Genomic DNA, 27908 nt, shown 5'->3' with positions numbered 1-27908 from the left:
TGGCTACCTCACCTGATTTCTCCCTCCCTTATCTCTTGCCCAGGAACATTGATGCTATCTGAGGTGTTCTGCTGCCCCTGTCTCGTGCATTCATTCACTGCGGGCATTTGAACCTGGGATCCTTATCAGTATGGCTCATTACCAGGGGCTGCATTTTCCCACTCCACTGAGCCACCAAGAGTGGTCTTTACACCAACAGTGGAAAGGCTTGCATTGGAATCTGTGACGCGCCAACCGACCGCTCAATATCGCCATTAATACGAAAGTGAAAATTCTATCACAAATACAACACTGCACTATACCAGTCACCTCCAAGTCACGCACCGTCCTGACTTGGAAATATATCGGCCGTTCCTTCATCGCTGGGTCAAACTCCTGGAATTCCCTCCCTAGCAGCACTGTGGGAGCACCTTCACCACACGGACTGCAGCGGTTCAAGAAGGCGGCTCACCACCACCTTCTCGAGGGGCAATTGGGGATGGGCAATAAATGCCGGCCTCGCCAGCGACGCCCACATCCCAGGAACGCATAACAAAAAAAAAAGGCTGTGGGTTCAAGTCCCACTCCAGAGACTTGAGCACAAAAATCTAGGCTGACCCACATCCCATGATCGAATATTTAAAAAAAAAAATCAACTGTTAGAGAAGAAATGTTTTTTTGCTTGCAGTCTCATGGGGCACATGACGGATGGCCATTCGATGGGTTACCCCCCCCCCCCCCCAGCCAGGATCAAACGCTTCATGGCAAGAGTGGAGAAAATTGGGTGTGCTGAGAGAGGGAGGGAGGGAACGGAAGTGGAGTCTTGCAGGATCCTGAGGAATTCATCCCTGCCTTTGTGGGGTGTCCATCTAAACATTTTTTTTTTACTTTTGCCTCAGGATTCAGACGAAAGTGCCGCCTTTGCAGACGCTAGAGATGGAGATGGCGTGGATGAAGGACTACCTGTCTGAGCTTAACTCTCCGACTGTCCTTTGCCATAACGACCTCCTTTGCAAGAATATCATCTACAATGAGAAGGAAGGTGAGAACCCGGTTGTAAAGCGAGCGAGCTGGCCAGCCGTCCCAAAGCTTGTAGCCTGACGGACGTCTCCTTTTTTTTTTGTTTTTTTGTTTTGATTTTTAAAAACATTTCACGAACGAAAGCGGTTTAGAAGAGTTGGGGCTGATCACTAACCTGGGGCGGAACTCCGAGCCAAATCCCAAAGAGCCTTGTGGGTTGGGCCGAAGCTCCTGGCCACAGTCGGCAAACCGAGTCGCGAGTCTGACTGTCGTTAGCTTGTCTCGTTCTGAGGTGGGTTGAGTGGAAGACAAGCCGCTTTCCAACCCCAGTTTCGTGCACATAACGACTGGGTGACTGCTCCTGAATTATTTGCGAATGTTTTGCTGGATTTTGTGTGCCTTTCTGAGCAAGTGACGTCATTTGACGTGGAGGGGAGATGAAGATTTTGTTGTTCAACATTTTATTTTGAATGAATAACAAAGAGTACTAAATCACAGGGAGGCCCGACTGGGTGGGTTCCAGCCCCCTCTCATTCCTCGTTAAATAAAGGTCTGTTTAAATATTGAACGTAGTTGTATCTCGATCCTTTGAGAAGCAACACATCATTGCTTTATCGCATTTCACTTGGTGCATAATGCTTGCAGTGTTGCTTCCCACTTGTGCCATGTTGGCTCTGATCGATGCCTTGCAGGCAGTCACACCCTCGCACACTGCCAGCTTTGTGCTGCCTCCACTCTTGTCTGTTGGCCGCACAGTCACTCTCACACTCGTGGGTATCATCACTCTCCAGTCATCTGATCCTTCACGGTAATAAAGTAAATAATCTCGTGCTTCAGCTGCTTGCTTGCCCATCGGAAAATCCGAACACAACGTCGATTCCTTTAGGGGCGGCGACTCTGTACATTTCAATTTAGAATCTTTGACAAAAGGAGGTCAACTGGAATGTAGAGTTTACTATTGGAATACAATTCGAGATAAGCCGTGTCCTAACTCACACCAAGTCCCGTTCACCCATCACCACCCCCTGTGCCCGCTGACCTACATTGGCTCCCGGTTAAGTAACCTTGTTTTCAAATCCCTCCATGGCCTTGCCCCTCTCTATCTCGTGTAATCTCCTCCAGCCCCACATCCTTCCCCCCACCCCCCCCCCCCGTCCCCCGAAATGTCTGCGCTCCTCTAATTCTGCCCTCTTGAGCATCCCTGATTATAATCGCTCAACCTTTGGTGGCCGTGCCTTCTGTTGCCTCGGCCCTAAGCTCTGGAACGTCCTGCTGAAACCTCTCTACCTCTCTTTCCTCCCTTCAAGATGCTGCTTAAAACCTACCTCTTTGACCAAACTTTTGGTCACCTGTCCTAATTTCTCCTTTTGTGGCTCGGTGTCAATTTTCTTTCTCTGATAATACTCCTGTGAAGCGCCTTGGGACATTTTACTACTTTAAAATACAAGTTGTTGGGACAAACTGAAAAGTACCCCTTTTTTTGCTGGAGATTCTGTGATCTTTACAGTTTAGTAATTTGTTAGCTTTGTGTTTTTTAAAAAAAAAATAGAAATAGGGTAACTTTTTATATTTATTAGTCCTTTTTTGGCATATGACTGTATTTTGACAGCAACTGTTTCCACAGTCTGCAAACCAGCACTTGCTGCACCTGTCCCCTTAAGGACGCTGTACCTTTGGAAAAAAAAGGGTGTGACCTGTGAACCAGAGGACACAGATTTAAGGTGATTGGCAAAAGTACCAAAGGCGATGTAAGAAAACACTTTTTTTAATGCAGCAAGTGGTTGGGATCTGGAATGCACTGCCTGAAAGGGTGGTGGAGGCAGACTCCAGTTTATCTTTCAAAAGGGAGTTGGATAAGTATCTGAAGGAAGCAAATTTGCAGGGCTACGGGGAAAGGGCAGATGGAGTGGGACTAGCTGAGAGCCGGCACGGGCTCGACGGGCCGAATGGCCGCCATCCGTGCTGTCACCATTCTATGATTCTATTCTGTGACCTTTAGCTAAGGGCACGGACACAGCGGAACTATGAGGTCATGATGTTATTACTCTGGAATTTAGACAGCGAAGGGGTGATCTTTCAAGATATTAAGGGAAGATGGAGGGAAACTATTCCCGCTGGTTGGGGAGTCTAGGACTAGGGGACACAGTCTTAAAAATTAGAGCCAGACCTTTTAGGAGTGAAGTTGGGAAACACTTCTGCACACAAAAAGAAATTTGTGGTAGAAGTTTGGAACTCTCTTCCGCAAACGGCAATTGATGCTAGGTCAATTGTTACTTTTAAATCGGAGATTGATAGCTTTCTGTTAACCCAGGGTATTAAGGGATATGGGCCAAAGGCGGGTCAATGGAGTTAGGTTACAGATCAGCCATTGAAAGGTGGAACAGGCTCGAGGGACTGAATGGCTGACACCTGTCCGTATGTTGGGGTAATTCATGTCCCAATTGTAAGTTTTAAAAAAATTTCACTTGTGTTATTTGGCTTGTTTACAGAATGCGGCTGTAAAATAGTAGGGGTTTACTCATTTGGGCAATCAGTGAATAGTGCATTTGTAACTTGGCATGAGGATTAAATGGTAATCGATTTAATAAATGGTATTCGACTTAAAGTATATTATATTATCTTAATCTTGTCCAGTTATTGGTCCCGCACTGTTTGCAGATACAGTGCAATGGATGTTTTGTGCATTAGCATTCGGACTTTCTATAAAACTGAATTGTTTTGTGTGCTCTTCGCTCTCAGCTCATTTTTGAGTGACTTTTTGTGTTGAACAAGGCGGAGGGCACCTATTACTGAGACATGGGACACACACATGAAAAGCACGGTTAGACGCAGAGTAAAGCACTCTTTGCTCTGCTCCCGACGGTGTGCCTTGGCTCCAGCCTCCAACGAACATAGCAACAACAACAGCTTGCATTTATATATAGCGCCTTTGACGTAATAAAACAACCCAAAGTGCCGCACGGGAGTGTCATCAAACGCTCAGCCATGTAAGGCGATATGAGGGCAGGTGACCACATGGTTGGTCAAAGAGGCAGCTTTTAAGGAGGAGAGCGAGGCAGCGAAGTTTTTTGGGAGGGAATTCCAGAGCTCGGGGAGGCAGCTGAAGGCACGGCCGGCAATTGTGGAGCGATTTTAAAATTGGGGATGCGCAAGAGGCCAGAATTGGAGGGGGGGCAGAGATCGGCAGGTTGCAGGGCTGGAGGAGGTAACAGAGATATATATTATACATCTACCGCACTCGTGTGGCATCTTTCCCCTTGTCCCAGTGGATGTTCTGTGGCCTTCCCTGAGTGAGGTTGCCACTTCCCGCCAACTACTCCTGAATTGGGGGCAGTTTTTGTGCTGTGCCCGCCAGAAACTGTGGTCGTCTCGCCTTTGCTGAGCTTGGCTCGGTGACTGGAGAGACACCGGCAGGCTCCCGAGGATCACTACAAGCCATTTGAGATGTTGTGACTTGCACCAGCCGAGCATTGCTACATACAACAGCAACTTGCATTTCTATAGCACCTTTTAATGTCCCAAGGTGCGTCACAGGAGCGTAATGAGAACAGGCTAGTAACCACTTTGCAATGGGCGAGGTGTAGCCAGGTCTAGCAGCCCTTGTGCATGATTGTCAACTGGGAATGCAATTCTACGTTTTAAATCATTCGGGAATGAAAAATCGTCAAGTATTCGCGAGGAGTGTTGCAACAGCCTATCTTTTTTTGTCATTTTGCAGTGCCTTGGCATATGTCCGCCTGAGCTTTGCGTGCTGAGGTTAAGTGGAGGTCCCCTTCTCCCGTGCCCGTACAATGTTAGCTATGCCTGCAAACCCTTGCATTTCGTTCTGTTGTGCACAAGCCCTCCAACTGTAGGGGCCACTCTGTTCATTTTAATCGACGAGTAAATAAGGAGTAACTGGTTCCAGTGGCAGAGGGGCCGGCAGCCAGCGGACACAGATTTAAGGTAATTGGCAGCAGAACCAGAGGCGGGATGAGAATTCATTCTTTTACGCCGCGAGCTGTTTTGATCTGGAATGCACTTCCCGAAAGGGTGGTGGAAGCAGATTCAATACAGGTGCAAAGTCCCGAATTGGGAATTGTCCGAAAACCGGACATTGCGGCTTGCGGAGGATCGGCGAGCGGAGAGGTCTGAAATCCGGCACGGATTCGGTCCTGAGGATTCCGGATTTCAGACGATTGATTTCCTTGTTTGAAATCTGGCAAAACCCAAAAACCGGCACAGACTCTGTCCCGAGGATTCCGGATTTCAGACGATTGATTTCCTTGTTTGAAATCTGGCAAAACCCAAAAACCGGCACAGAGTCTGTCCCAAGGATTCCGGATTTCAGATGTTGTACCTTTTAGTAACTTTCAAAAGGGACTTGGAAGGGGACCAATTTGCAGGGCTATGGGGAAAGGGCAGGGGAGTGGGGCTAGTTGGACAGCGTGGTCAAAGAGCTGGCACAGGTACGATGGGCCGAATGGCTTCTTTCTGTGCTGTATGATTCTATGACTGGAGGTGCACCTTTTGTCAGTCGGTAGTTGACCATGGCAGTGCTACGGAGAGTGGGGGGGGGGGGGTGGTGGGGAATCGGCTCGAGATTGCTGTCTGGTTATCTGGGAGGCGGAAGTCCATGGTCATCCTAGGAGGACAGTGTCAGAGTCATGCGTGAGGCCACGCACAGTTGAATAGCCTGCCAACACTCCCCGTATCGGTTCGCGCATGAATACTAGGTGCTTTTGAGATACTGGTGGGTGGTGAGTGCCTTCAGAAAAAGAGGGAGGAGAAATTATTGGGTAAAAAATAAGAAATGGTCAAGCTCCCTGCACAAGTTGCAATTTTCCACATCCCATGGAAAGGAATGATTTTTCACACTGGATTTTATGGTCGTATACAAGAGTTCAAATTGAAGTTGTGTCTTTTTACTCCATATAATTTTTTTCCCCCTCATTCATTTTAGGTCCATCCCTATCCTCTGGAACCTCCCCTCCCCATGCCCAATTACTGCTGCCTTCCTGCACAGCTTTCAAAAACCTCTTCAAAACACATCTCTTCAATCAGTAACTCGAGAGAGAGAATTGGATAAATACTTGAAGGGGAAACATTCACAGGGCTATGGGGAAAGAGCGGGGGAGTGGGACTAATTGTATAGCTTTGCCAAAACAGGCACCGTGGGCCAAATGGCCTCCTTCCTATGCAGTACTTCCCATAATACAACAGTGACTACACTTCGAAAGTACTTCATTGGCTGTAAACCGCTTTGGGACATCCCGAGTTGTGGAAGGCGCCACAGAAATACGAGTCTTTCTTTTCTTTAAATCTTTCCTTTTTTTCCTTTCTCCTTTCTTTCCTTTCTTTCCTCTTCCCTCCCTCGCCCTCTCTCGCTCTCTTTCTCGCGCTCTCTTTTTCCCCTCATCTGTTGTTCCTCGTCCTTTTACGAAGAAGCGTTTTGAGGCATCTTTCTCTGCATGCCTAACCTGGGTTATTCTGCAGGAACCTTGATCTTTCTCAAATTGTTCAAAAGTGATTTATCACGGAGGCTACCTCCTCCACACACATCTCCTCCACTGGCGAGAGGCTGTCATTTGACTGTGACAATTTTACAGAGCCTGTTTGTATCACAAATTTGAATGCAGAAATGTATTATGCAAGTAGACAAAATGTACTAATTCAAAATGGGGAAGGTGTTAAGTCGGCGATCGCTGGTCCCATTATCCACCCCCCACACCCCCAACCATTGACCACTTTCCCCCGGCCTCTGACCCATTATTCCGCCCGCCCCCCCCCCTTCCCCCACCAGCCTCTGACCCATTGTTTCCCCAGCCTCCAACCCCATTTGACCTGTAGACTACACTCGATCTTGACTCCCTGTGTGCAATGGCACAGGAGATCGGCTAATGTCTAATTTTGTGGAGTATAAAGAGCTGCCCAGAATTGAAACCTTCCCATCTGTGCTACAACAACAGGCGAAAATTAAAGAAAAAAAAGTCTCGAGCTGTAGACAATGTCTTTATGAGTGTGTGGTATGTGTGTGTGTGTGTGTGGGTTGCTAAATAACTGCGCAATCGACGACATTGAGTGTGGCTGTGACCTCTGGAATGTGGATCAGCAATAACCATTACTCCCAATTGGTTTGGAATGATATTTGTCTTAGTATTACAGCCCATTCGGCCCAACCCATCCATGTCGTTTATGCTCCACTCGAGCCTCCTCTCGTCTTTCCTCATCTAAATCTATCAGCATAACCCTCTATTTCCTTCTCCCTCATATGCTTGTCCAGCCTCCCCTTAAATGCACTGATACTATTCGCCTCAACCACTCCCTGTGGCAGCGAGTTCCACACTCTGGGTAAAAAATGTTTCTCCTGTATTCTATTGGCTTTATTAGTGATGATCTAGTTCTGGATTCTCCCACAAGTGGAAACATCTTCTCTACGTCTACCCCATCAAACCTTTTTTTAATCATTTTAAAAGCCTCTATCAGGTCTCCCCTCAGATTTCTCTGTTCTGGAGAAAAGAGGCCAACCTGTTCAGCCTTTCCCGATCGTTCTAACCTCTCGGTTCTGGTATCATTCTTGTAAATCTTTTTTTTGCACCCTATGTCCTTTTTGTGATATGGAGACCAGAACTGTGCACAGTACTCCAAGTGTACTTGCATTTGTTGGCCACGCCTTTGTTACCTCTAGAATTGACTGCTCCAACGCACCCCTGACTGGCCTCCCACATTCCACCCTATGTAAACTTGAGGTCATCCAAAACTCAGCTGCCCCGTGTCCTAACTCGCACCAAGTCCCGCTCACCCATCACCCGCTGTGCTCGCTGACCCAAATTGGCTCCCGGTTAAGCAGCACCTAGATTTCAAAATTCTCATCCTTGTTTACAAATCCTTCCATGGCCTCGCCCCTCCCTATCTCTGTAATCTCCTCCAGCCCCCCCAACCCCCCCCACCGAGATATCTGCGTTCCTCTAATTCTGCCCTCCTGAGCATCCCTGATTATAATCACTCAACCATTGGTGGCCGTGCCTTCTGTTGCCTCGGCCCCAAGCTCTGCAACTCCCTGTCTAAACCTCTCCGCCTCTCTACCTCTCTTTCCTCCTTTAAGACGCTCTTTAAAACCGACCGCTTTGACCAAGCTTGTGATCATCTGCCGTAGTTTCTTCTTATGTGGCTCGGTGTCAAATTTTTGTCTTGTAATACGCCTTTGAAGCGTCTTGGGACTGTAGGCGCTATATAAATACAAGTTGTTGTTGTTGTAGTTAAACTGGGCAATACCAGTTTATGCTGGAAAATCAGCGAATAACAACCTGAAACATGATAATTGAGGGTGAATAGCACGGGGAGAAAATGTCACCTTTAGTGGTAAATGTGTGGTAACTTTAGGTAGGTCTGAAATGGTATCTTCCACAACACATTTACCCTCTTCAATCTTTGACCTATTATCGAACATGGCAGCTTCGTTGACTGGTGGCGTCACTGCCCTTCGAAAAGTAATTCCTTGAAACCCAAAGACATTGCAACATGAACGGCACTTCATAATTACAAGCAAAACAAAATAAATATCATGCCTCAGGGTCCAAGGGCCTCACATTTTAGTGAAGGGAGTTGATAAAAGGGTCGGGGTCCGGGGTTATGGGGAGTGGGCAGGACAGTGGAGTTTGAGACCAAGACCAGATCAGCCATGGCGGAACAGGCTCGAGAGGCCGTATGGCGTACTTACCCCTGCTCCTCTTTCTTGCGTCCTTGTGTAAAAGGAGAGCATTCAGCCCTGGACTGAACACCAGGTTGCTGTCACTTATTGAACATTGAGATGCCTCGGCTCAACTGGCCAGAGTGTCAGCTATTGAGCAGGACCTGGGTGATTTTCAGGCTTTCTGGGCCAGGCATTTCTCAATGTTTTCTGCTAACCCACTTTGATACAAGAACAAGCGTTCATATTTGTCAATTTGTTGGAAGTATAATTAAACCTTCCCATGGCAGCTGGAGAAGATTCTGCCATTCACACCCTTTTCTAGACTCATCTTTTGTTTCCTAACTTGTGCCATTACCATCTCCTCTTTGCTCATCGTCCCTTCTGTCTCTCTAATCTCTCCTGCCTTCCACCCCGTCACAGACCTTCCCTTTTGTTCTTTCCTCCCCTCCCCCCTTTCACTTCCCCTGAACTTCCTTAAGAATCTGATACATCTCGAACTTTTCCAGTTCTAATGTAGAGTCACAGACCCGAAACGTTAACTCCGTTTATCTCTCGCCACAGATGCTGCCTGACCTGCTGAGATTTCCAGCATTTTCTGATTTTGTTAATGTTACAGTATTGGCACCACTCCGATTCCAGGATTAGCTTTATTACTGATATCATATCCCGATACAACACACTCTTTGCTCTCTCTTCTCCTCATCTGTTTCTCTTCCCCACTCATCTATTTCTATTTTAACTCCTCCCCCATATGTATTCTACCTATTCAGTATAATTTATTTAAAATTAAAATACATTTTATTTTCAGTTTTTTTTTCTATTTCCCACAATCCATTTTGGAGGCAGGAGGAACTTTAGAAAAAATGGGCTCTTTATTGGCTGAGGCTGGCTCCAATGGCCGGTTTATCTGCTAAGTTGAATGGCGGGACTCTAAAAGTTAGCGTGCACCATCGTTCACGGTGACTAGGTCAATCCTTGATGCGTTTTAAGGGACCAATGAGAAAAGGAAAGACTTGCATTTATATAGCGCCTTTCACGACCACCGGACGTCCCAAAGTGCTTTACAGCCAATGAAGTACTTTTGGAGTGTAGTCACTGTTGTAATGTGGGAAACGCGGCAGCCAATTTGCACACAGCAAGCTCCCACACACAGCAAAGTGATAATGACCAGATCATCTGTTTTTGTGATGTTGATTGAGGGTTGAATATTGGCCCCAGGACACCGGGGATAACTCCCCTGCTCTTCTTCGAAATAGCGCAGTGGGATCTTTTACGTCCACCTGAGAGAGCAGACGGGGCCTCGGTTTAACGTCTCATTCAAAAGAGGGCACCTCCGACAGTGCGGCACTCCCTCAGCACTGCACTGGGAGTGTCAGCCTAGATTTGTGCTCGAGTCCCTGGAGTGGGACTTGAACCCACGACCTTGTGACTCAGAGGTGAGTGTGCTGCCCACTGAGCCACAGCTGGCACATAGAGAGACTTGCTACTGCAATCCTCTCGCAATTACACCCAGGCAACAGAACTCATTCCCAACATTGAACTGGTTAATGGCCTGAAAAACAAGCAGTGCTGCACACAACTGCAGGAATCTCCTCAGTGACTATTTAAAAAGAAGTCCTATAATAACCGCTGCTTGGGCAAGTCCAAGGGTGGAGCTCGGTGGCCAAAAATATCAACCAAAGCTGAATAATACAGCCGTTAACATCCAGTCTCATGATCGTGTGACCGGCGTATAATGGAGTCCTCAGTCTTGTAATTAAGAAGAAATATATATATACACATATATAATATATATATATATAGTACATCATCATCTACTTAAAAGTAGTATGGGGAAAGATGATATGGTTACAAATAACACATTTCATATGTGATGTGCACTATATTGGGTGCCAGCTGTGGCTCAGTGGGTCGTACTCTCGCCTCCGAGTCAGAAGGTTGTGGGTTCAAGTCCCACTCCAGAGACTTGAGCACAAAAATCTAGGCTGACACTCCAGCGCAGTGCTGAGGGAGTGCTGCACTGTCGGAGGTGCTGTCTTTAGGATGAAACATTAAACCGAGGCCCCGCATGCTCTCTCAGATGAATGTAAAAGATCCCACTATTTTGAAGAAGAGCAGGGGAGTTATCACCAGTGTCCTTGCCAGTAACTAATACCACTAAAACTGGCTGTTATCACGTTGCTGTTTGTGGGAGCCTTCAAATTGGCTCAATAGCTGCCGCGATTCCTATATTACAGCAGCGACTACACATTTCAAAAAGCATTTCATTGGCAGTAAAGCGTTTTGGGATGTACGGTGGTCGTGACAGGCACTAAAGAAATGAAATAATCTCTCGGGGTTGAACTTTAAGTGACTTTCAGAGAGTTGCCGCAAAAGAGAACTCTAATTTCTTGAATTAATTGGCCAATTAATTTAACTAAAGTAAATAAATGGATTTCTGAATGGAGACCATTTTCTCAGTGCAGGATGGCAGCTCCTTCTGATTAAAACAGAAAAAAGGGTCATTGTGTGCTGCGGAGTGACGATAGTTTCTGCGTGGTCACTTTCTGGAATGTTCTGGGTGGTGAATTTTCATCCTGAAAGTTCCAATATGTTTTCAGAAAGGGGCATGCATTGTGGCAGGGAATTCATTTGTAAAGGAACAATGGGATTTGCTGTGAATTCCATTAGTGCCTTATTTTTTTTCAGTTCCTGGGATGTGTGCTTCGCTGGCAAGGCCAGCATTTATTGCCCATCCCTAATTCCCCTCGAGAAGGTGGTGGTGAGAAGATATAAATACAGAAATTGCTGGAAATCTCAGCGGGTCAGGCAGCATCTGTGGAGAGGAAGCAGAGTTAACGTTTCGGGTCGATGACCCTTCGTCAGAACTGGAGAGTGATCGGAAAGAACCGATTCTTAACAAGCACTGAAAGGGATGGGACAGATAGAACAAAAGGGAAGGTCTGTGATAGGGTGGAAGGCAGGAGAGATTAGAGAAACAAAAGGGATGATGGGGCGAATTGAAATGATAAGTTAGAAAAAGGTTAGTCTGGATTGGGTGTGAATGGTGAAATAATGACCAGCTGCCTTGAAACAATGGGATTTGCTGCGTTTTCTATTATTGCCTAATTTGTTCCTGTTTCTTTTAAATTATTACATGATGCAGACGTAGGCGGGATGCTTTTATCCAACATATTATTTGCAAACCACAATCCTATGGTTGCATCATAGTGATTCTTAATAAATCCCCGTCAATGTCTGACTCACGGCAGATTAAAATTTTAAATCCGTAACTATTTGAAAACCTTTCTTCCAGCGTACCTCCCCTGCCCACCTCCTACAGTCAGTTTACTCCATGGATCTCTCCATTCGTGCATTGCTGCCAGGGTACCAGGCCCTGAGTGGCAACAGTGCCCCGGTAACGCCCCCACCAGCCCTTTCTTCATCTGTGAGTCGGCAGTCAATGCCAGCGGAGCATTCAACCATTGGGCTTTAAACTACCTCACCCGGTGTACTGATCTGGTTTGGAGACCTTGGCACCGTTTTATTTATTTATTTTCCTCTATCTTCTTTTTTATTTTGTTTTTTCTCTCTCTTTTCGTTCTCCTCTTTCTCCTTTTCGCTCTCGCTTGCCACCTCGAGCTCTCGCCCTCCCCTCCTTTCTCTCGCCCTCCCTCTCTCTCTCGTTCCTTTTCTCTCTCTCTCTCTCTCTCTCTCTCTCTCTCTCTCTCTCTCTCTCTCTCTCTCCTTCCTCTCTCTCGCTCTCTTATGCTACTTCAGTTGCAGTGGCACTTTTGAGATTCACTGTCTCATCAGAGACCTAATTTGTGTTATTCAGTGTCATACCATTTGTAAATGCTCAAGTGACATTGAGCCATTTTGAGGGAAGAGAATATATTCGACTAACAGAGGTATTGCAACCTACTTAAGCACTCAAAAAAAAACTAAAAATGGCTTATTCTCAGGAGGACCTTCGCCATAAATTGTAGTCAATGTGAACCAATTCATTTTGGGCACGTTAAGCTCATTGTGGTCTGGCAGCTATTGCAAATATAGCCAAAGGTAACTGCACTTGGAATCATTCCGTATTTATTCTTAATGCAGTTTACACAGGAAAGAAACGGAGTGGAATGGAGCTGCAATGTTATCATACTGTTAATAGTGCATCTGAGCAGAGTGTGTGAATGGAGAGTAGTGTCGGCTTTATCTGAAACAACAATTAAAAATGAAATACTTCATAATCTGGGCCCTGGTCACGGAGCAAAACCTGACTCAATGGATTTAGACTGTCTCGGTCCTTGTGATCGCGAGTTGACATTTACTAATTCTGGTTACTTCTTTACCAGGTTGGGTGAAGTTTATTGACTACGAGTATTCCAGCTACAATTACCAGGCTTTTGATATTGGAAACCATTTCAATGAATTCGCAGGTGAGTGTTTCAAAACCCACAGCCTCTCTAGGGCTAAGCCATTCAGGGGTGATGTCAGGAAGCACTTCTTCACACACAGGGTCATCGAAATCTGGAACTCTTTCTCTGCGGCCGCAGTAGGTCAATTGAAAATTTCAAAACTGGGATTGATAGATTTTTGCCTTGAATACCAGGCTAAGGTGTATCCAGGATTATGGAACCAAGGCGGGTAGTTGGAGTTGAGGTACAGATCAAGCATGACCTAATTGAATGGTGGGACAGGCTTGAGGGGCTGAATGGTCTACTTGTGCTCCAGCTCAATTTATGAAGGTTATGAAAATACTAGAAATGCCTTTGTGCGTGCAGCCATTTTGAAGCTCGTCGCACTCTTGCATGCTATTACATTGTATTTACAACACAGAAACAGGCCATTCAGCCCAACTGTTCATGCTCCACACGAGCCTCCTCCAATCCCTCTTCATCTAACCCCACCAGTGAATCCTTCTATCCCTTTCTCCCCCTTATCCAGCTTCCCCTTAAATCCACCTGTGCTATTTGCCTCAACTACTCCCGAGTTCGAGTTCGACATTCTTAATACAGCATAGGATAAAGAGAAAAAGGGAGGCTTATGACAGATCTCTGAGTATAGAAAGTCCAGAGGTGAAATTAAAAAGGATATTAGGAAAGCAAAGAGAGTGCATGAAAAATTTTTGGCAAGTAAAATCAAGGAAAACCAAAAGATGTTTTCTCAATAAAGATATATTAAGAGCAAGAGGATAACTAAAGAAAGGGTAGACCATGAGGGTGATCTGTGTGTGGAGGCGGGGACGTGGGTATAGTTAATGAAAACTTTGTGTCTGTTTTCACAAAAGAGAGGGGCGATGCAGACATTGCTATCGGGGAGGAAGAGTGTGAAATATTAGATGAAATAAAGATAAAGATAGTGAGAGAGGAGGTATTAGGGGGTTTAGCAGCTTCAAAAGTGGATAAGTCCCCAGGCCCGGATGAAATGTATCCCAGGCTGTTAAGCGAAGCAAAAGAGGAAATAGCAGAGGCTTTGACCACTATTTTCCAAACCTCTCTGGCGTCAGGTGTGGTGGAGGACTGCTAATGGTGGTATCTTTGTTTAAGAAGGGAGAAAGGGATAGACCGAGTAATTACAGGCCAGTCAGCCTAACCTCCGTGGTGGCAAGATTATTGGAAAGAATTTTGAAGGACAGGATAAATCTTCATTTAGATAGACATGGATTGATCAAGGACAGTCAGCATGGAATTGTTAAGGGAAGGTTGTGTCTGACTAACTTGATTGCATTTTTTGAGGAGGTAACAAGAAGGGTCGATGAGGGCAGTGCATATGATGTAGTGTATATGGACTTTGGACTTTAGCAAGGCTTTTGATAAGGTCACACATTGCAGACTGGTCATGAAAGTAAACGCCCATGGGATCCAGGGCAAAGTGGCAAGTTGGATCCAAAATTGGCTCAAAGGCAGGAAGCAAAGGGTAATGGTTGATGAGTGTTTTTGTGACTGGAAGGCTGTATCCAGTGGGCTTCTGCAGGGCTCAGTACTAGGTCCCTTGCTTTTTGTGGTATATATCAATGATTTAGACTTGAATGTAGAGTGTATGATTAAGAAGTTTGCAGATGATACTAAAATTGGCTGTGTGGTTGATAATGAAGAAGAAAGCTGTAGACTGCAGGAAGATATCAATCTAATGGTCAGGTGGGCAGAATAGTGGCAAATGGAATTCAATCCAGAGAAGTGTGAGGTAATGCATTTCGGGAGGGCTAACAAGGCAAGGGAATGCACATTAAATGGTAGGACACTGAGAAGTGTAGAGGAACAAAGGGACCTGGGAGTGTAGGTCCACAGAATGCTGAAGTAGGCAGGCCAGGTAGACAAAGTGGTTAAGAAGGCATACGGAATACTTGCCTTTATTAGCCGAGGCATAGAATACAAGAGCAGGGAGGTTATGCTTGAAGTGTATAAAACACTAGTTAGGCCACAGCTGGAGTACTGCATGCAGTTCTGGTCACTGTATTACAGGAAGGATGTGATTGGAGAGGGTACAAAGGAGATTTACGAGGATGTTGCCGGGGGTGAAGAATCTAAGCAATGAGGACAGATTGGATAGCCTGGCTTTGTTATCCTTGGAACAGAGGAGGCTGAGGGTAGACCTCATTGAGGTATATAACATTTAGGGGCCTAGATATAGTGGATAGACAGGGCCTATTTCCCTTAGCAGAGGGGTCAACAACCAGGGGGCATAAATTTAAAGTAATTGGTGGAAGGTTTAGAGAGGATTTGAGGGGAAATATCTTCACGCAGAGAGTGGTGGGGGTCTGGAACTCACTGCCTGAAAGGGTGGAGAGGCAGAAACCCTCACCACTTTTAAAAAGTACTTGGATGTACACTTGAAAGTGCCGTAACCTACAGGGCTATGGACCTAGAGCTGGAAAGTGGGATTAGGCTATTTAGCCTCTTGTTGGCCGGCACGGACACAATGGGCTGAAATGACTTCCTTCCGTGCTGTAAGTTTCTATGATTCTTTGGGTAAAGAAGCTTCTCCTGAATTCCCTATTGGATTTATTAGTGACTGACTTGTATATTTGGCCCCGAGTTTTGGTCTCCCCCTAGGTTGATTCCGGAGATGAGGGGGTTGACTTATGAAGATAGGTTGGGTTTATATTCATTGGAGTTCAGAAGAAATGAGGGGTGACCTTATCAAAACATAAGATAACGAGGGGGCTCAACAAGGTGGATGCAGGGAAGATATTTCCACTCGGGGGAAACTAAAACTCGGGTGTATAGTCTCAGAATAAGGGGCCGCCCATTTAAAACTGAGATGAGGAGGAATTTCTTCTGAGGCTTGTAAATCCTCTGCCCCAGAGAGCTGTGGAAACTGGGTCATTGAATATATTTAAGGTGGAGATAGACAGATTTTTGAGCGATAAGGGAGTAAAGGGTTATGGGGAACGGGCGGGGAAGTGGAGCTGATCAGATCAGCCAATGATCTCATTAAATGGCAGAGCAGGCTCGAGGGGCCATATGGCCTACTCCTGCACCTATTTCTTATGTTCTTATGTGCCGGCTCTCTGAAAGAGATATCCATTTAGTCCCACTCTCCCCTGCTCTCTCTTTCCCCCATAGCCCTGATTAGATGTACTATTCCTTTTTGAAAGTTTCTTTGAAGCCACTTCCTGCACCCTTGTGGGCTGTGCATTCCAGATAATAACATGCTGAGTAAAAATATATATTTTTAAAAAATGTCCCCTCATCTCCTCCCAGTGTTTGCCAATTATCTTAAATCTGTGTCCTCTGGTTACTGACCCTCCTGCCAGTTTCTCCCCATCTACTCTATCCAAACCTTTCATAACTTTCATAATTTCTGTTAAATCTCCATTTAACCTTCTTTGCTCTAAGGATAACAACCATAGCAACTCCAGTCTCGCCACATAACTGAAGTCCCTCATCTCTGGCACCATTCTAGTAAATCTCCTCTGCAGCTTCTCCCAGGCCTTGATGCCCAGAATTGATTGTTTATTTTCTTTATGAACCAACTTTCTACCACTGTATCCACATACCCTCCCCCTCAACAAAAACCCTTCTGCCCATATCACAGCCACCCCTCGATCTCTGCCATCTCTCGTGACTTTTCAGCCATTTAGGACCGAGATGAGGAGATATTTCTTCACTCAAGAGTTGTAAATCTTGGGTGGAATTCTCTACCCCAGAGGGCTGTGGGTGCTCAGCTGAGATGAGTATATTCAAGGCGGAGATTTTTTGAACGCTAAGGGAATCGAGTGGAAAATGGTGAGGGATATCGAGATCATGTGGGGAAAGTGGTGTGGAGGTCACAGGTCGGCCATGGCCTTACTGAATGGTGGAGCAGGCTCGAGGGGCCCAATGGCCTACTCCTGCTTCCTGTCTAGGAAATGAAAGAAAAGGCGTGAGCATCTCGAGTATGTGATCCTGTACCTCCGGCAGGCGTGACTGTGTATTTGGGCTACGTATGTTGATCATATCTTTATGTAATGCTGCCTCTTTCTGTGCTAGGAGTGAATGAGGTGGACTACCGCCTGTACCCAGACCAAACCTTGCAGTTCCAATGGCTGAGAACCTACCTAGAAGCCTGTAAGCGATTTACCAAGAAGGGGGGCGAGGTAACCGACAATGAAGTGCACTCGCTCTATGTCCAAGTCAACAAATTCTCCTTAGTAAGTACAGTGCGTGAACCCCAAACAAGAACAAGCAAGTCACAGCAACCCTATTCATCCCATCCAACCATTGACTTGTGGTGAAGCCCCCATCTGGTGGTGTGTGAGAAAGGGTTGTTCCACAGTATACTTAGAGCATTGTGCTCCCATGGTGTTATCTCATGGCGGGAGGGGGGGTGGGGAAGGAATTGAGGTATCTGGGATACGGTGACATCGTGGTTATGTTACCGGACTCGAGTAATCCAGAGTTCAGCCTCTGAATGTGCGCAGACGCTTAATGTAGCTCGATGACGGAGGATGGGGCGGTCTTGTATCTGGCCTGAAGGCAACGAAGGTTCTATAGTTTAGTTCCACTCCAGCGGGGAGCTTGCTGAATGTGAGATGGAGCATTACAGCAAGGAAGATCGAGAAGAGGGGTTGGCGTGTTGACACAGCCTTGCTTGTCCGGACGTGGATTGGGTCTGTGGTGGTCACGGCCTGCATGTCATCGTGGAACAGGCGGAGGATGGCAACAAACTTTTGGGGGCAGCCGAAACGGAGGAGGGTGCTCCATAGTCCCTCGCGGTTAACACTGTCAAAGGCCTTTGTAAGGTCAAAGGAGGACATGTACAAGGGTTGGTGCTGTTCCCTGCATTTCTCTTGCAGTTTGTCATGCCATAACGATCATGTCCGTTGTGCCCAGTAGTGGATGGAATCCGCACTGCGACTCTGGGAGGAGCTCCTCAGCCACGGGGAGAAGACGGTTGAGGAGGGTTGTAGCGATGTCCTTCCCAGTGGCTGATAACAGGGAGATTCCTCTGTAGTTGCCCCCAAGTCGGACTTGTCCCCTTTTTTAAAGATGGTCACGATCACTGCATCTCTGAGATCACCCAGCGTGCTCCTTCTTTGCATGGGCCTTACGCGAAGCATCTGTAAGACAAAGGTCCTCCACCAACCTGACCCCGCAACACAGCACTGTCCCCTCAGTCATCATGATCCACGCGCGGCCCTGGACAAAGTGGACCATTTCCAATACCTCGGGAGCCTACTATCAGCAAGCGCAGACATCGACAGCGAGGTCCAACACCGCCTCCAGTGTGCCAGAGCAGCCTTTGGCCACCTGAGGAAGAGCGTGTTCAAAGATCAGGCCCTCAAATCTGCCACCAAGCTTATGGTCTACAGGGCTGTAGTGATACCCGCCCTCCTGTATGGCCCAGAGACGTGAACCATATACAGTAGACACCTCAAGTCGCTGAAGAAATACCACCAATGATGTCTCCGCAAGATCCTGCAAATCCTCTGGGAGGACAGACGCACCAACGTTAATGTCCTCATTCAGGCCAACATCCCCAGCTTTGAAGCACTGACCACACTCGACCAGCTCTGTTGGGTGGGCCACATTGTTCACGTGCCTGACACAAGACTCCCAAAGCAAGCGCTCCACTCTGAACTCCTACACGGCAAGCGAGCCCCAGGTGGGCAGAGGAAACGTTTCAAGGACACCCTCAAAGCCTCCTTGATAAAGGGCAACATCCCCACCGACACCTGGGAATCCTTGGCCAAAGACCGCCCTAAGTGGATGAAGAGCATCCGGGAGGGCGCTGCGCACCTCGAGTCTCGTCGCCGAGAGCATGCAGGAAACAAGCGCAGGCAGCGGAAGGAGCGTGCGGCAAACCAGACTCCCCACCCACCCTTTCCTCCAACTTTCCCACCTGTGACAGAGACTGTAATTCCCATATTGGATTGTACAGTCACCTGAGAACTCACTTTTGGAGTGGAAGCAAGTCTTCCTCGATTTCGAGGGACTGCCTGTGATGATGATGTGATGCGTAATCCAGAGGCCTGGACTAATGATCCAGAGACGCGAGTTCATGTCCCACCACGGCAGCTGGGGAATTTAAATTTGGTTAATTAAATAAATCTGGAATACAAAGCTAGTATCAGTAATGGTGATCGTGAAACGACCGGATTGCCGTAAAAACCAATCTGGTTCACTAATGTCCTTTTAGAGAAGGAAATCTGCCGTCCTTACCTGGTCTGGCCTATATGTGACTCCAGACCCTCGGCAATATGGTTGATTCTTAACTGCCCTCTGAAATGGCCCAGCGAGCCACTCAGTTGTACCAAACCCGCTACAAAGATCAGCGGTTCAAGAAGGTGGCTCACCACCACCTTCTCCAGGGGAATTGGGGATGGGCAATAAATGCCGGCCTTGCCAGCGACACCCACATCCCAGGAACAAATTTAAAAAAAAATGTACACTCTGCCTTCAGCGACACAAATCTGCACCTTTCACTCGTGCTTCCTCCATTCTGCATCTTGTTGGCCAGATAGCTGCTCAATAGAAGAAACAGTCCATCGACTAAGCCATTGTAAGAAAAATGTTGCATTTATATAGTGCCTTTCATGTTCTCTAATCATCGCCAAACGCTTCATATTCCAATGACTTACTTTTGGAGTGTAGACACTGTTGTTTGGTGGCAAACACAGCCGGCAATTTGACACAGCACGATCCTAAAAACATCCAGATAAATAACCGTTCTATTTTTGGCGGCGCTCATTTAGAACTTCATCAGAATACACAACTTGCATTTATAAAGTGCCTTTTAAAGTAGAAATACAGGAGCATTACCAAACAGAATTTGACACACCAGGAAATATTAGGGCAGGTGGAGGTAAGTTTTAAGGAGCGTCTCAAAGGAGGAGAGAGAGAGGCGGAGAGGTTTAGGGAGGGAATCTCAGAGTTTAGGGCCTGGGCAGCTGAAGGCACGGCCGCCAATGGTGGAGCAATAAAAATCGGGGATGCACAAGAGGCCAGAATTGGTGGAGCGCAGAGATCTCGGCGGTGGCGGGAGGATTGTAGGACTGGAGGAGGTTACAGAGATAGGGAAGGGCGAGGCCACGGAGGAATGTGAAAGCCATGTTGTGAATTTTGAAATTGAAATGTTACCAAGCCGGGAGCCAATGTAGGTCAGCGAGCGCAGGGGTGATGGGTGAGCGGGACTTGGTTCCTTGCCGAGTAAATGGTTTAGTATATTGAAAAGTTACAGCCCGACATCCTACAGATAAAATATTTTATGGATTTGAAGAATAACGTATTTCCTTCTCCGGGAGGGGGGAGGTCAAAGGTCAGATCACAAATCATCTCGACTTTGTGAGTACTCATCGGAGGGAAGCATGTTGGCCTTGGCTAGTGGCAGTTTTCTCACCTCAAGACTCACTCCAGAGACGAGCGCACATCATCTTGGCTATCAATTCAGTGCAGTACTGAGGGAGTGCTGCACTGTCCGAGGTGCCATCTTTCGGACGACACGTTATAACCGAGTCCCCTTGTGTGGCCCCTCGGGTGGATATAAAATGGGCCGTTGAACTATTCGAAGAAGAGCAAGGGAGTTTTCCCTGGTGTCCTGGCAAATTGTCTAGCCCTCAATTAGCACCTAAAATGGGTGATCTGGGTCATTATCACGGTGCTGTTTGTGGGAGCTTGCTGTGCGCAAATTGGCTGCCGCATTTCCCACATTACAACAGTGACTACACTCCAAAAGTACTTCATTGGCTGTAAAGCGCTTGGAGACGTCTGGTGGTCGTGAAAGGCGCTATATAAATCCAAGTTCTTCCTTTTCTGTCTATGTCGAAATGGTTATGATGGAATGTTGAGTGTCATGTTGACTAGATTGCTACAAGGTTGCTTATGAATCTTGCTTTGTTGTATAAAAAAACCTATTTATTGAACAATCGGACATTGGAAAAACAAGCTCTTGGATACAGTGCTTAGCAAAAGGGAGGACAAAATGTATTACAATGATGCTGAAATTATACAAAGTATCCACAGCAGAATAACACAAGTCAATTGAGGGGGGAGAAATATTTATTTTTAATGAAACAGTTTGTTTTCCGATTTTGAGTGGCTGAACTTGGCTCAGTGGGCAGCACCATCGTCCCCGAGTGGGAAAGTTAGGACGCCAAGCTCCACTCTGAGACCTGAGGACTTAATCGAGGCTGGTGGTTACTGAGAGAGTGCATAAGAACATAATAGGAGCAGGAGTAGGTCATTTGGCCCCTCGAGCCTGCTCTGCCATTCAATAAGATCATGGCTGATCTGATCTTGGGCTCAGCTCCACTTCCCTGTCCATTCCCCATAACCCTTAACTCCTTTATCATTCAAAAATCTGTCTATCTCCACCTTAAATATATTTAATGACCCAGCCTCCACAGCTCTCTGGGGTAGAGAATTCCACAGATTCACGACCCTCTGAGAGAAGAAATTCCTCCTCATTTCCGTTTTAAATGGACAACCCCTTATTCTGAAACTATGCCCCCTAGTTCTAGATTCCCCCACGAGGGTAAACATCCTCTCTGCATCTACCCTGTCAAGCCCCCTCATAATGTTATACGTTTCAATAAGATCACCTCTCATTCTTCTAAATTCCAATGAGTATAGGCTTAACCTTTCTTCATAAGACAACCCCTTCATCCCAGGAATCAACCTAGTGAGCCTTCTCTGAACTGCCTCCAATGTAAGTGTATCCCTATTAAACAAGGAGACCAAAACTGTACGCAGTACTCTAGGTGTGGTCTCGCCAACAGTGTATTTGGAGGCGCAGACCTTCGCATGAGGCGTGGTGGCGTTTGGGTGGATGTTTTTTTAAAAAAAAGATACTATTTGAAGGCTGCCTTCTCTAAAACTAATTCTGCCCAAAACACGAGTCATTGCTCATTCGCCTCCGTGCTGTTTGTGGGATCTTGCTGTGTCCAAAATGGCCACGAGGTTTGCCAATGTAGCAGTCGCTATACTTCAGACTAGTTTGCCGAGTGTGAAGATCTTTGAGACATTTTTAGAGGATGTGATGATGCACTACATATATATAAATATATATTAATAAATATTTAATGCAGGTCTTTTGTCTTGAGTAATGCAACATTCCGGAGCCGTCACAAACCTGTTGGGGGTTCATTCAGAATCCCCCTGTTTTTATTACTCCGCATCCACCCTTGTGTATTTTGTTTACATACAAAAATTAGTCTTTAATGTGGGGAAAATATCCCAAGGTGCTTCGCAGACGTGAAATCAAAATGGATGCCATGCCAAAGAAGTGGGGGTGGGGTGGGGAGAGAGGGAGAGAGGGAGAGAGAGAGATCAAAAGCTTGGTCCAAGAGATGGGTTTTAAGGAGGAGGAAGGGGCGAGGAGGCTTCGAGAGAGAATCCCAGAGCGTGGAGCCCAGGTGGCTGAAAGCTTGGCCACCAGTGGTGGGGCAAAGCAAAGTGGGGGGGGCGGTAATGGCCACAATCTGAGGACCTGAGAGTTTTGGAAGGGGGTGGGGGATGGGGGATGGAGTGAGGGAAGGGGGTGGGGGATGGAGTGAGGGGAGGTTATAGGATTGAAGGAGGGGAGGTTATAGGGTTGGAGGAGGGGACGGAGGGAGGGGAGGTTATAGGGTTGGAGGAGGGGACGGAGGGAAGGGAGGTTATAGGGTTGGAGGAGGGAAGGGAGGTTATAGGGTTGGAGGAGGGGACTGAGTGAGGGAGGTTATAGGGTTGGGGGAGGGGAGGTTATAGGATTGGAGGAGGGGACTGAGTGAGGGAGGTTATAGAGTTGGAGGAGGGGATGGAGGGAAGGGAGGTTATAGGATTAGAGGAGGGGACGGAGGGAGGGGAGGTTATAGGGTTGGAGGAGGGGACGGAGTGAGGGGAGGTTATGAGGACGGAGGGAGGGGAGGTTATAGGGTTGGAGGAGGGGACGGAGTGAGGAGAGGCTATATAGGATTGGAGGAGGGGACAGAGGGAGGGGAGGTTATAGGGTTGGAGGAGGTTACAGAGATGAGGATGGGCAATGTCAATGAGCCAACTGTTTTGAACAAAGAATATGTTTTTAAATAATAATGCTTGTGTGTCTGCACCCCCAGAACCTCGGGGCACGTGTATCCTATTTAGAAAACAATCTAAATTTGGCATTGAACTGGAATGCAACAGTCCAAAGTACAACAGAAAGCCGAAGACTTATTGCAGGACTTTGTACTTGAAGAGCTATTTACTGACTTGAACATGCTGTTCTAGTAACTGCTGTGTTGCCTTTGTACTCGTGTCGCATGAGTCCTCGCAGATTGGCCTCCTCATCAGATGGTCCTCGATTGTCCCCCTCGAGTTCAGCTGACCCCGATCAGTGTCCAGCCTGTACTGAAGGCGGGTCAGAGGTGACTGGGACTGGACCTGGGCTCCGGAGGATTGACCAGATTGCCCAATGGCTGACTTAGTGGAGCCAGGTGGCCTCATCACATGATGCAAGTGTAGCGGAGTTACAAACTCTAACCTAACGCTCACAAATGTAAACCTCTCCATTCTCATTTCCGAGGTCCGGTTATTCTCTCGGTCATCATCATAGGCGGTCCCTTGAATCGAGGATGACTTACTTCCACGCCAAAAAGTTCACAGGTGTTTCAATGAAAGACCTAATATTCCAGATCCCGAGCTACACGTTGAAGGGTGGAAGATGTCTGTGCGTGGATTTTTTTAACGTGGGGTGGCTGTTGCACACCAGCCACCACACGGGCTTGACAGAGCCTAGGTCTTGGTCCAGTGGCAAGGGTTAACCAAGACGACTGGAGACCAGTTCTGCTTCATGGACCGAGTGCGCACACACATATCGCAGTGTGGGCTGGGCCCGTGCTGCCCCTGGGCCCTCGCCTCTTCTGGGCCCGGAACTCACGCCTCTCCTGGGCCCCTATCACGTCCCTCTACAATCTCTTGCCGCTCCTTCGCCCCGACCTGATGTATGCAACTCTTGCCCGGGCAGTTCTCACTGTGATTCCGTCCTGAACCAATGTCCGAGTGAAAATGTAAAACCGGAGTTTGCAAATCTCGTTTTTACCTTTTACTGCAAACATACCGATTTTCTGTGCCAGTGACTCAGATCGGCGAATCAAATTGGTGAGTATGGGTTGCTAACGGCAAAGGAAGAATGAAAATATCCACCCATGATAACTAGCCGCACAGAAACTGTGCAAAATCAGGGAGACACCAGACGAGAGTGCGCTAGAGTCCACCGTAACGCACACAAAACTCACTACAATGCACCATATGCGCGCACTTGACACAAGCCCTCTGCCATACACGTAGGAATCTGGTAATAACTTACGGATTCATGATCGAGCATTGAATTAAAACGGTCCTTTTTGTAATTTTTTTGCTTTCAGGCATCTCACTTCTTCTGGGGGTTCTGGGCGTTGATTCAAGCCAAGTATTCCACAATAGAGTTCGATTTCCTAGGGTAAGTACCTAGGGCACACATCGTTCCCATCCAGGGAAGTTTGCTAAACTCCCATCAATGAGCAAGTGTCCCTTACCCCATCTGCGGACTTCATCCCACACATTTAATCTCCTGAGCAAGGAAAACCTAAATAAATACGCTCTGATCCCCGAAAGGTACTGATGCAAAACTTGCCAATATTCCTCCAACTTTACATTTATCCTCAAGCCACACTGCTCCCCAGCCCTAACCTGCAAAGGGCCACTCCAATATTTCAGCATCACTGTCTACAAGTGGCGTGTAAAACCTCCAGTCCCATTCTCAAGCCGACGTGTTTGGAAAATGTGGGAGCTGCACCACGTGGTAAATGGGGGGGCGGTTTACACAGTGAATTCTTTCGGTGATCCCAGATTCCTACATGGCCCTTTCCAATGCTTTGCCCTTCCCCCAGCTTTTAATTCTACCCTTGAATAACAAAAAGTACATTGTTCTTTCACCCCCCCCCCCCCCTCCCACATTCTCATCTCTCAAGAACATAATTCTTTTTGTCTTGCAGATATAGTGTCCTGAGGTTTAACCAGTATTTCGAGATGAAGCCCCAAGTCATTGCTCTCCAGGCACCTGCGTGATAGGGTGAATGACATTCCAACAACCGTTGCACAATCGCCCATAAACCTTCAGTTGGTCCTTCCATCTCCCCGTGGACATTCTCCCTTCCTCTTCGGACACGTGTTGAATCTAACCCCGCGATTTGAGAAGTAGACTAGACCGCCCCCCCCCCCCCCCCCCCGCAACCCTTGACCGTTGCTGATTTTAAGCACAGCTCTGGAAAATCAGTATGCCTTCCTCTCATCACCACCTCCTTGTCGTCAAATTTTGCTTTTTTTTTTTAAAGTTCTGGATCCCATTTGTGCCCAGGGCTTAGACAAAAGGGCCCTTTTTGAACCACTCCCTTTTTCCTCACCCCCCGCCCCTCACAATTGCTCCAGAAAAATTCCAGATTTGAAACACAAGCTCGGTATCAATTTTGCTCTTGATAGGGACCAAACTGAGCAAGCAACCAGGAGAGGTGGGCATGGGGTGTGGGGAGTGGTGGGGTGGGGCGTTTTTTTTTTTTTTAAACACTTGCCAACCTTTTTAGTTGCGAACTTGTCGTTTAGCTTCTCCCACCATGGTCACAGGGGAGGCTTAGACTGACGTAAATATACCAGGTCAAAGGTTACAAAGGATCCTTGAACTTTCCTTTGCCAGAAGTTACTTGGAAGTAATGATTTGTCCCAGCCCTAATGGCACATGAATGGGGCCACAAAACCTGTGTTTCAGTTTTCTTAATAAACGACATGCCTGACCACTAACCGACTCGGGGCCCGAAAGCTTTGACAGTGTTGGCCTCCCTCCCCCACCCCCTCCCTTTGCCCTCGGGGGTTATTCCGGCTCACCCGCGCTGGCAGGAGCCGCCCACCGATAAAAGTGCAAATGACGCGGTGCATGACGCAACCAAAGTATGGAATGAAAAAAGGACATTTGACACATGGAATCCACCCCTTCCACAGACTGTGCCCCCCGAGCCCCCCCCCCATCGAGTCTACCCATCTTACCAATGGTCTTCAGGCTAGGCTCCCACAAGCCTCCATCTTGGTGAGGTCACTGGGCGCCAGCATCGTTAACCCTTTGAGGTGTACAGGTGGCTGGTTCACTCCGGAGCAGAACTTGTGAAAGTTTACTCCGTGGGGGGGCGGTGGGGGCGGGGCTGTATAACGAAGCAATGTGCGACACCGTGCCAAAGCCGTTATCTAGCCCGCGACGCTCCCCTAGTTTGTGTTCCGTCGGCACAGAGCAGGACCAGTTGCATGTTTATTTATTTTCGCAGAGGCTCTGTGCAAGAGAAGCGCGCGTGCATGTGGAAGGGGGCAGGGCAGGGGCGAGTGGACTCAGTAATTGGAACAGACGGTGGCTCAAGGGCCTTAGTGACCAAGGGGAGGGGCAGAGGCTACTTCCCCCTTGTCCAACCCCTTGTCCAGATCTCCACCCCGTCGGAGCTAAATGCGTGGATCTTCTTCAGCATCGAGTGACTGCATGAGCTCCAAAGCCGGCAAACTTTGATCAAATCGGCAAAACCCCTTTAGCGCTGATGTGAGGTAGGAGTCCGCAGTCACCCAGCGAGGCTCTCATCCCTGCCCGCCACCCCCCCCCCCCCCCCCCGGCCCATTGTATGATGCCGTGTCTCTTTGCCCCCCAATCTAAGATTTCCCTTTTTGGTTCCTAGTGTTGTAGAGTGACAGCATTTTATCCTGCTGATATTTTGCCTTTGTCTACAGAGGTGCTTCTGTAGTCCTTGCTCAGACGAGGCTGAACTGGATGAGCAAAGAGAGGAGGCCTGTGTGGCTCTCTGCTGGGTGAGTGAGCCCCCTCGGCTACACTGGGGGCTGTTGGACAAGGAAGCGAAGCAGCACTCTCTCGGCATTCTTGGGGTAACTGCAGCCTTTGGGGCTTGGCCAAAGCAAGCTGAATTGCTCCTCGCTGCACAGGAAGTGGCGACGTTTCCTTGTAATACAGCGCGAGCTTCTCCAGCCGCCCCTCCACCCCCAAATGCTGGATTCTGGCTCCATTTTGAGCCCCTGTGATCCACACACAGTACAGATTGCTGCTGCCCATCTCGCCAACGTTTACAGCTGCTCACGTGGCATGTGGTCTTTGTGTCCCATCACTTGCCTGATGCCAGATCCCTTTGACTGCTTTAAGCCATGTATACTGACCCATCGCCAACCTCCTGCTTGAAGTCTGTGTAGGGCGGGGGGAGCGGAGGGGGGAGGAGAGAGCTATGCTCTGGCTACGTAGAGGAGCTCCCTGCTCATTCCACTAATTGGGACATAGCACTGCTCTGTAACTGACACTGGACAACTCTGGTTGCGCTTTCAAATTGCCTTTGTTTGAGTCACGGCGCGCGGGGGTTGCCAACTGGCCGATATTGTCTAACGGGCCCTGGGTAGTTTTGGCAAACCGCCACAGAACTGCGCCGGAGGTAGATGCATGTTCAGCCCACTGACTTCAACTCCCGGAGATGGAGGAGAATGAGGGCGAGGCCTATTTCGTTCCGCCCCCCCCCCCCTACTCTCCCACAGCCCTTCTCCGAATGTCCCAACCATGGAGGTAACGTGACGTGACCGGGGGGGGGAGGGGGCGCCAAGTCACGTCAAAGTAGGAGCTGGAACAGTGAGTGGGCCTGTCCACGTTTTAGCAATTGGGGTCGCCGTCGACCTATTTTCCCACCCCTCCCCTTTCCTGACACCAACTTCATTTTGTCCACGATTTGCGGCCCAACTGTTGATTTGCGACTTTTTAAGCTCGTGACCCAGAAAGCTAATGTAGAGATCGCTCTTTGAATCGATTAACTCCAGTCTGCTGTACA

General features: G+C 47.7%; 1 protein-coding gene across 2 annotated transcripts in view; it reads left to right on the top strand.

The window, feature by feature from the left end:
* Positions 1 to 25272, top strand: part of etnk2 (ethanolamine kinase 2) — a 67894-nt gene extending 42622 nt beyond the window's left edge. The window contains exons 4-8 of one of the 2 annotated variants that reach the window (XM_070859217.1): positions 879 to 1021; positions 12997 to 13080; positions 17116 to 17276; positions 24447 to 24520; positions 25056 to 25272. In XM_070859217.1, coding sequence (XP_070715318.1) covers positions 879 to 1021; positions 12997 to 13080; positions 17116 to 17276; positions 24447 to 24520; positions 25056 to 25128 — 535 coding nt within the window. In that variant the 3' untranslated portion in view covers positions 25129 to 25272. Of the gene's footprint in view, positions 1 to 878; positions 1022 to 12996; positions 13081 to 17115; positions 17277 to 23159; positions 24521 to 25055 lie in introns of those variants that run through there. The other variant, XM_070859218.1, reaches the window with a different exon arrangement.
* The last annotated feature ends 2636 nt before the right edge of the window (positions 25273 to 27908 follow it).

Source organism: Pristiophorus japonicus, chromosome 17 (genome assembly GCF_044704955.1).
Source record: "Pristiophorus japonicus isolate sPriJap1 chromosome 17, sPriJap1.hap1, whole genome shotgun sequence".
NCBI classification, from domain to species: Eukaryota; Metazoa; Chordata; class Chondrichthyes; family Pristiophoridae; genus Pristiophorus; species Pristiophorus japonicus.
The sequence above is the reverse complement of the archived record's forward strand: the minus strand, read 5'-3'. Positions and strand labels throughout refer to the sequence as shown.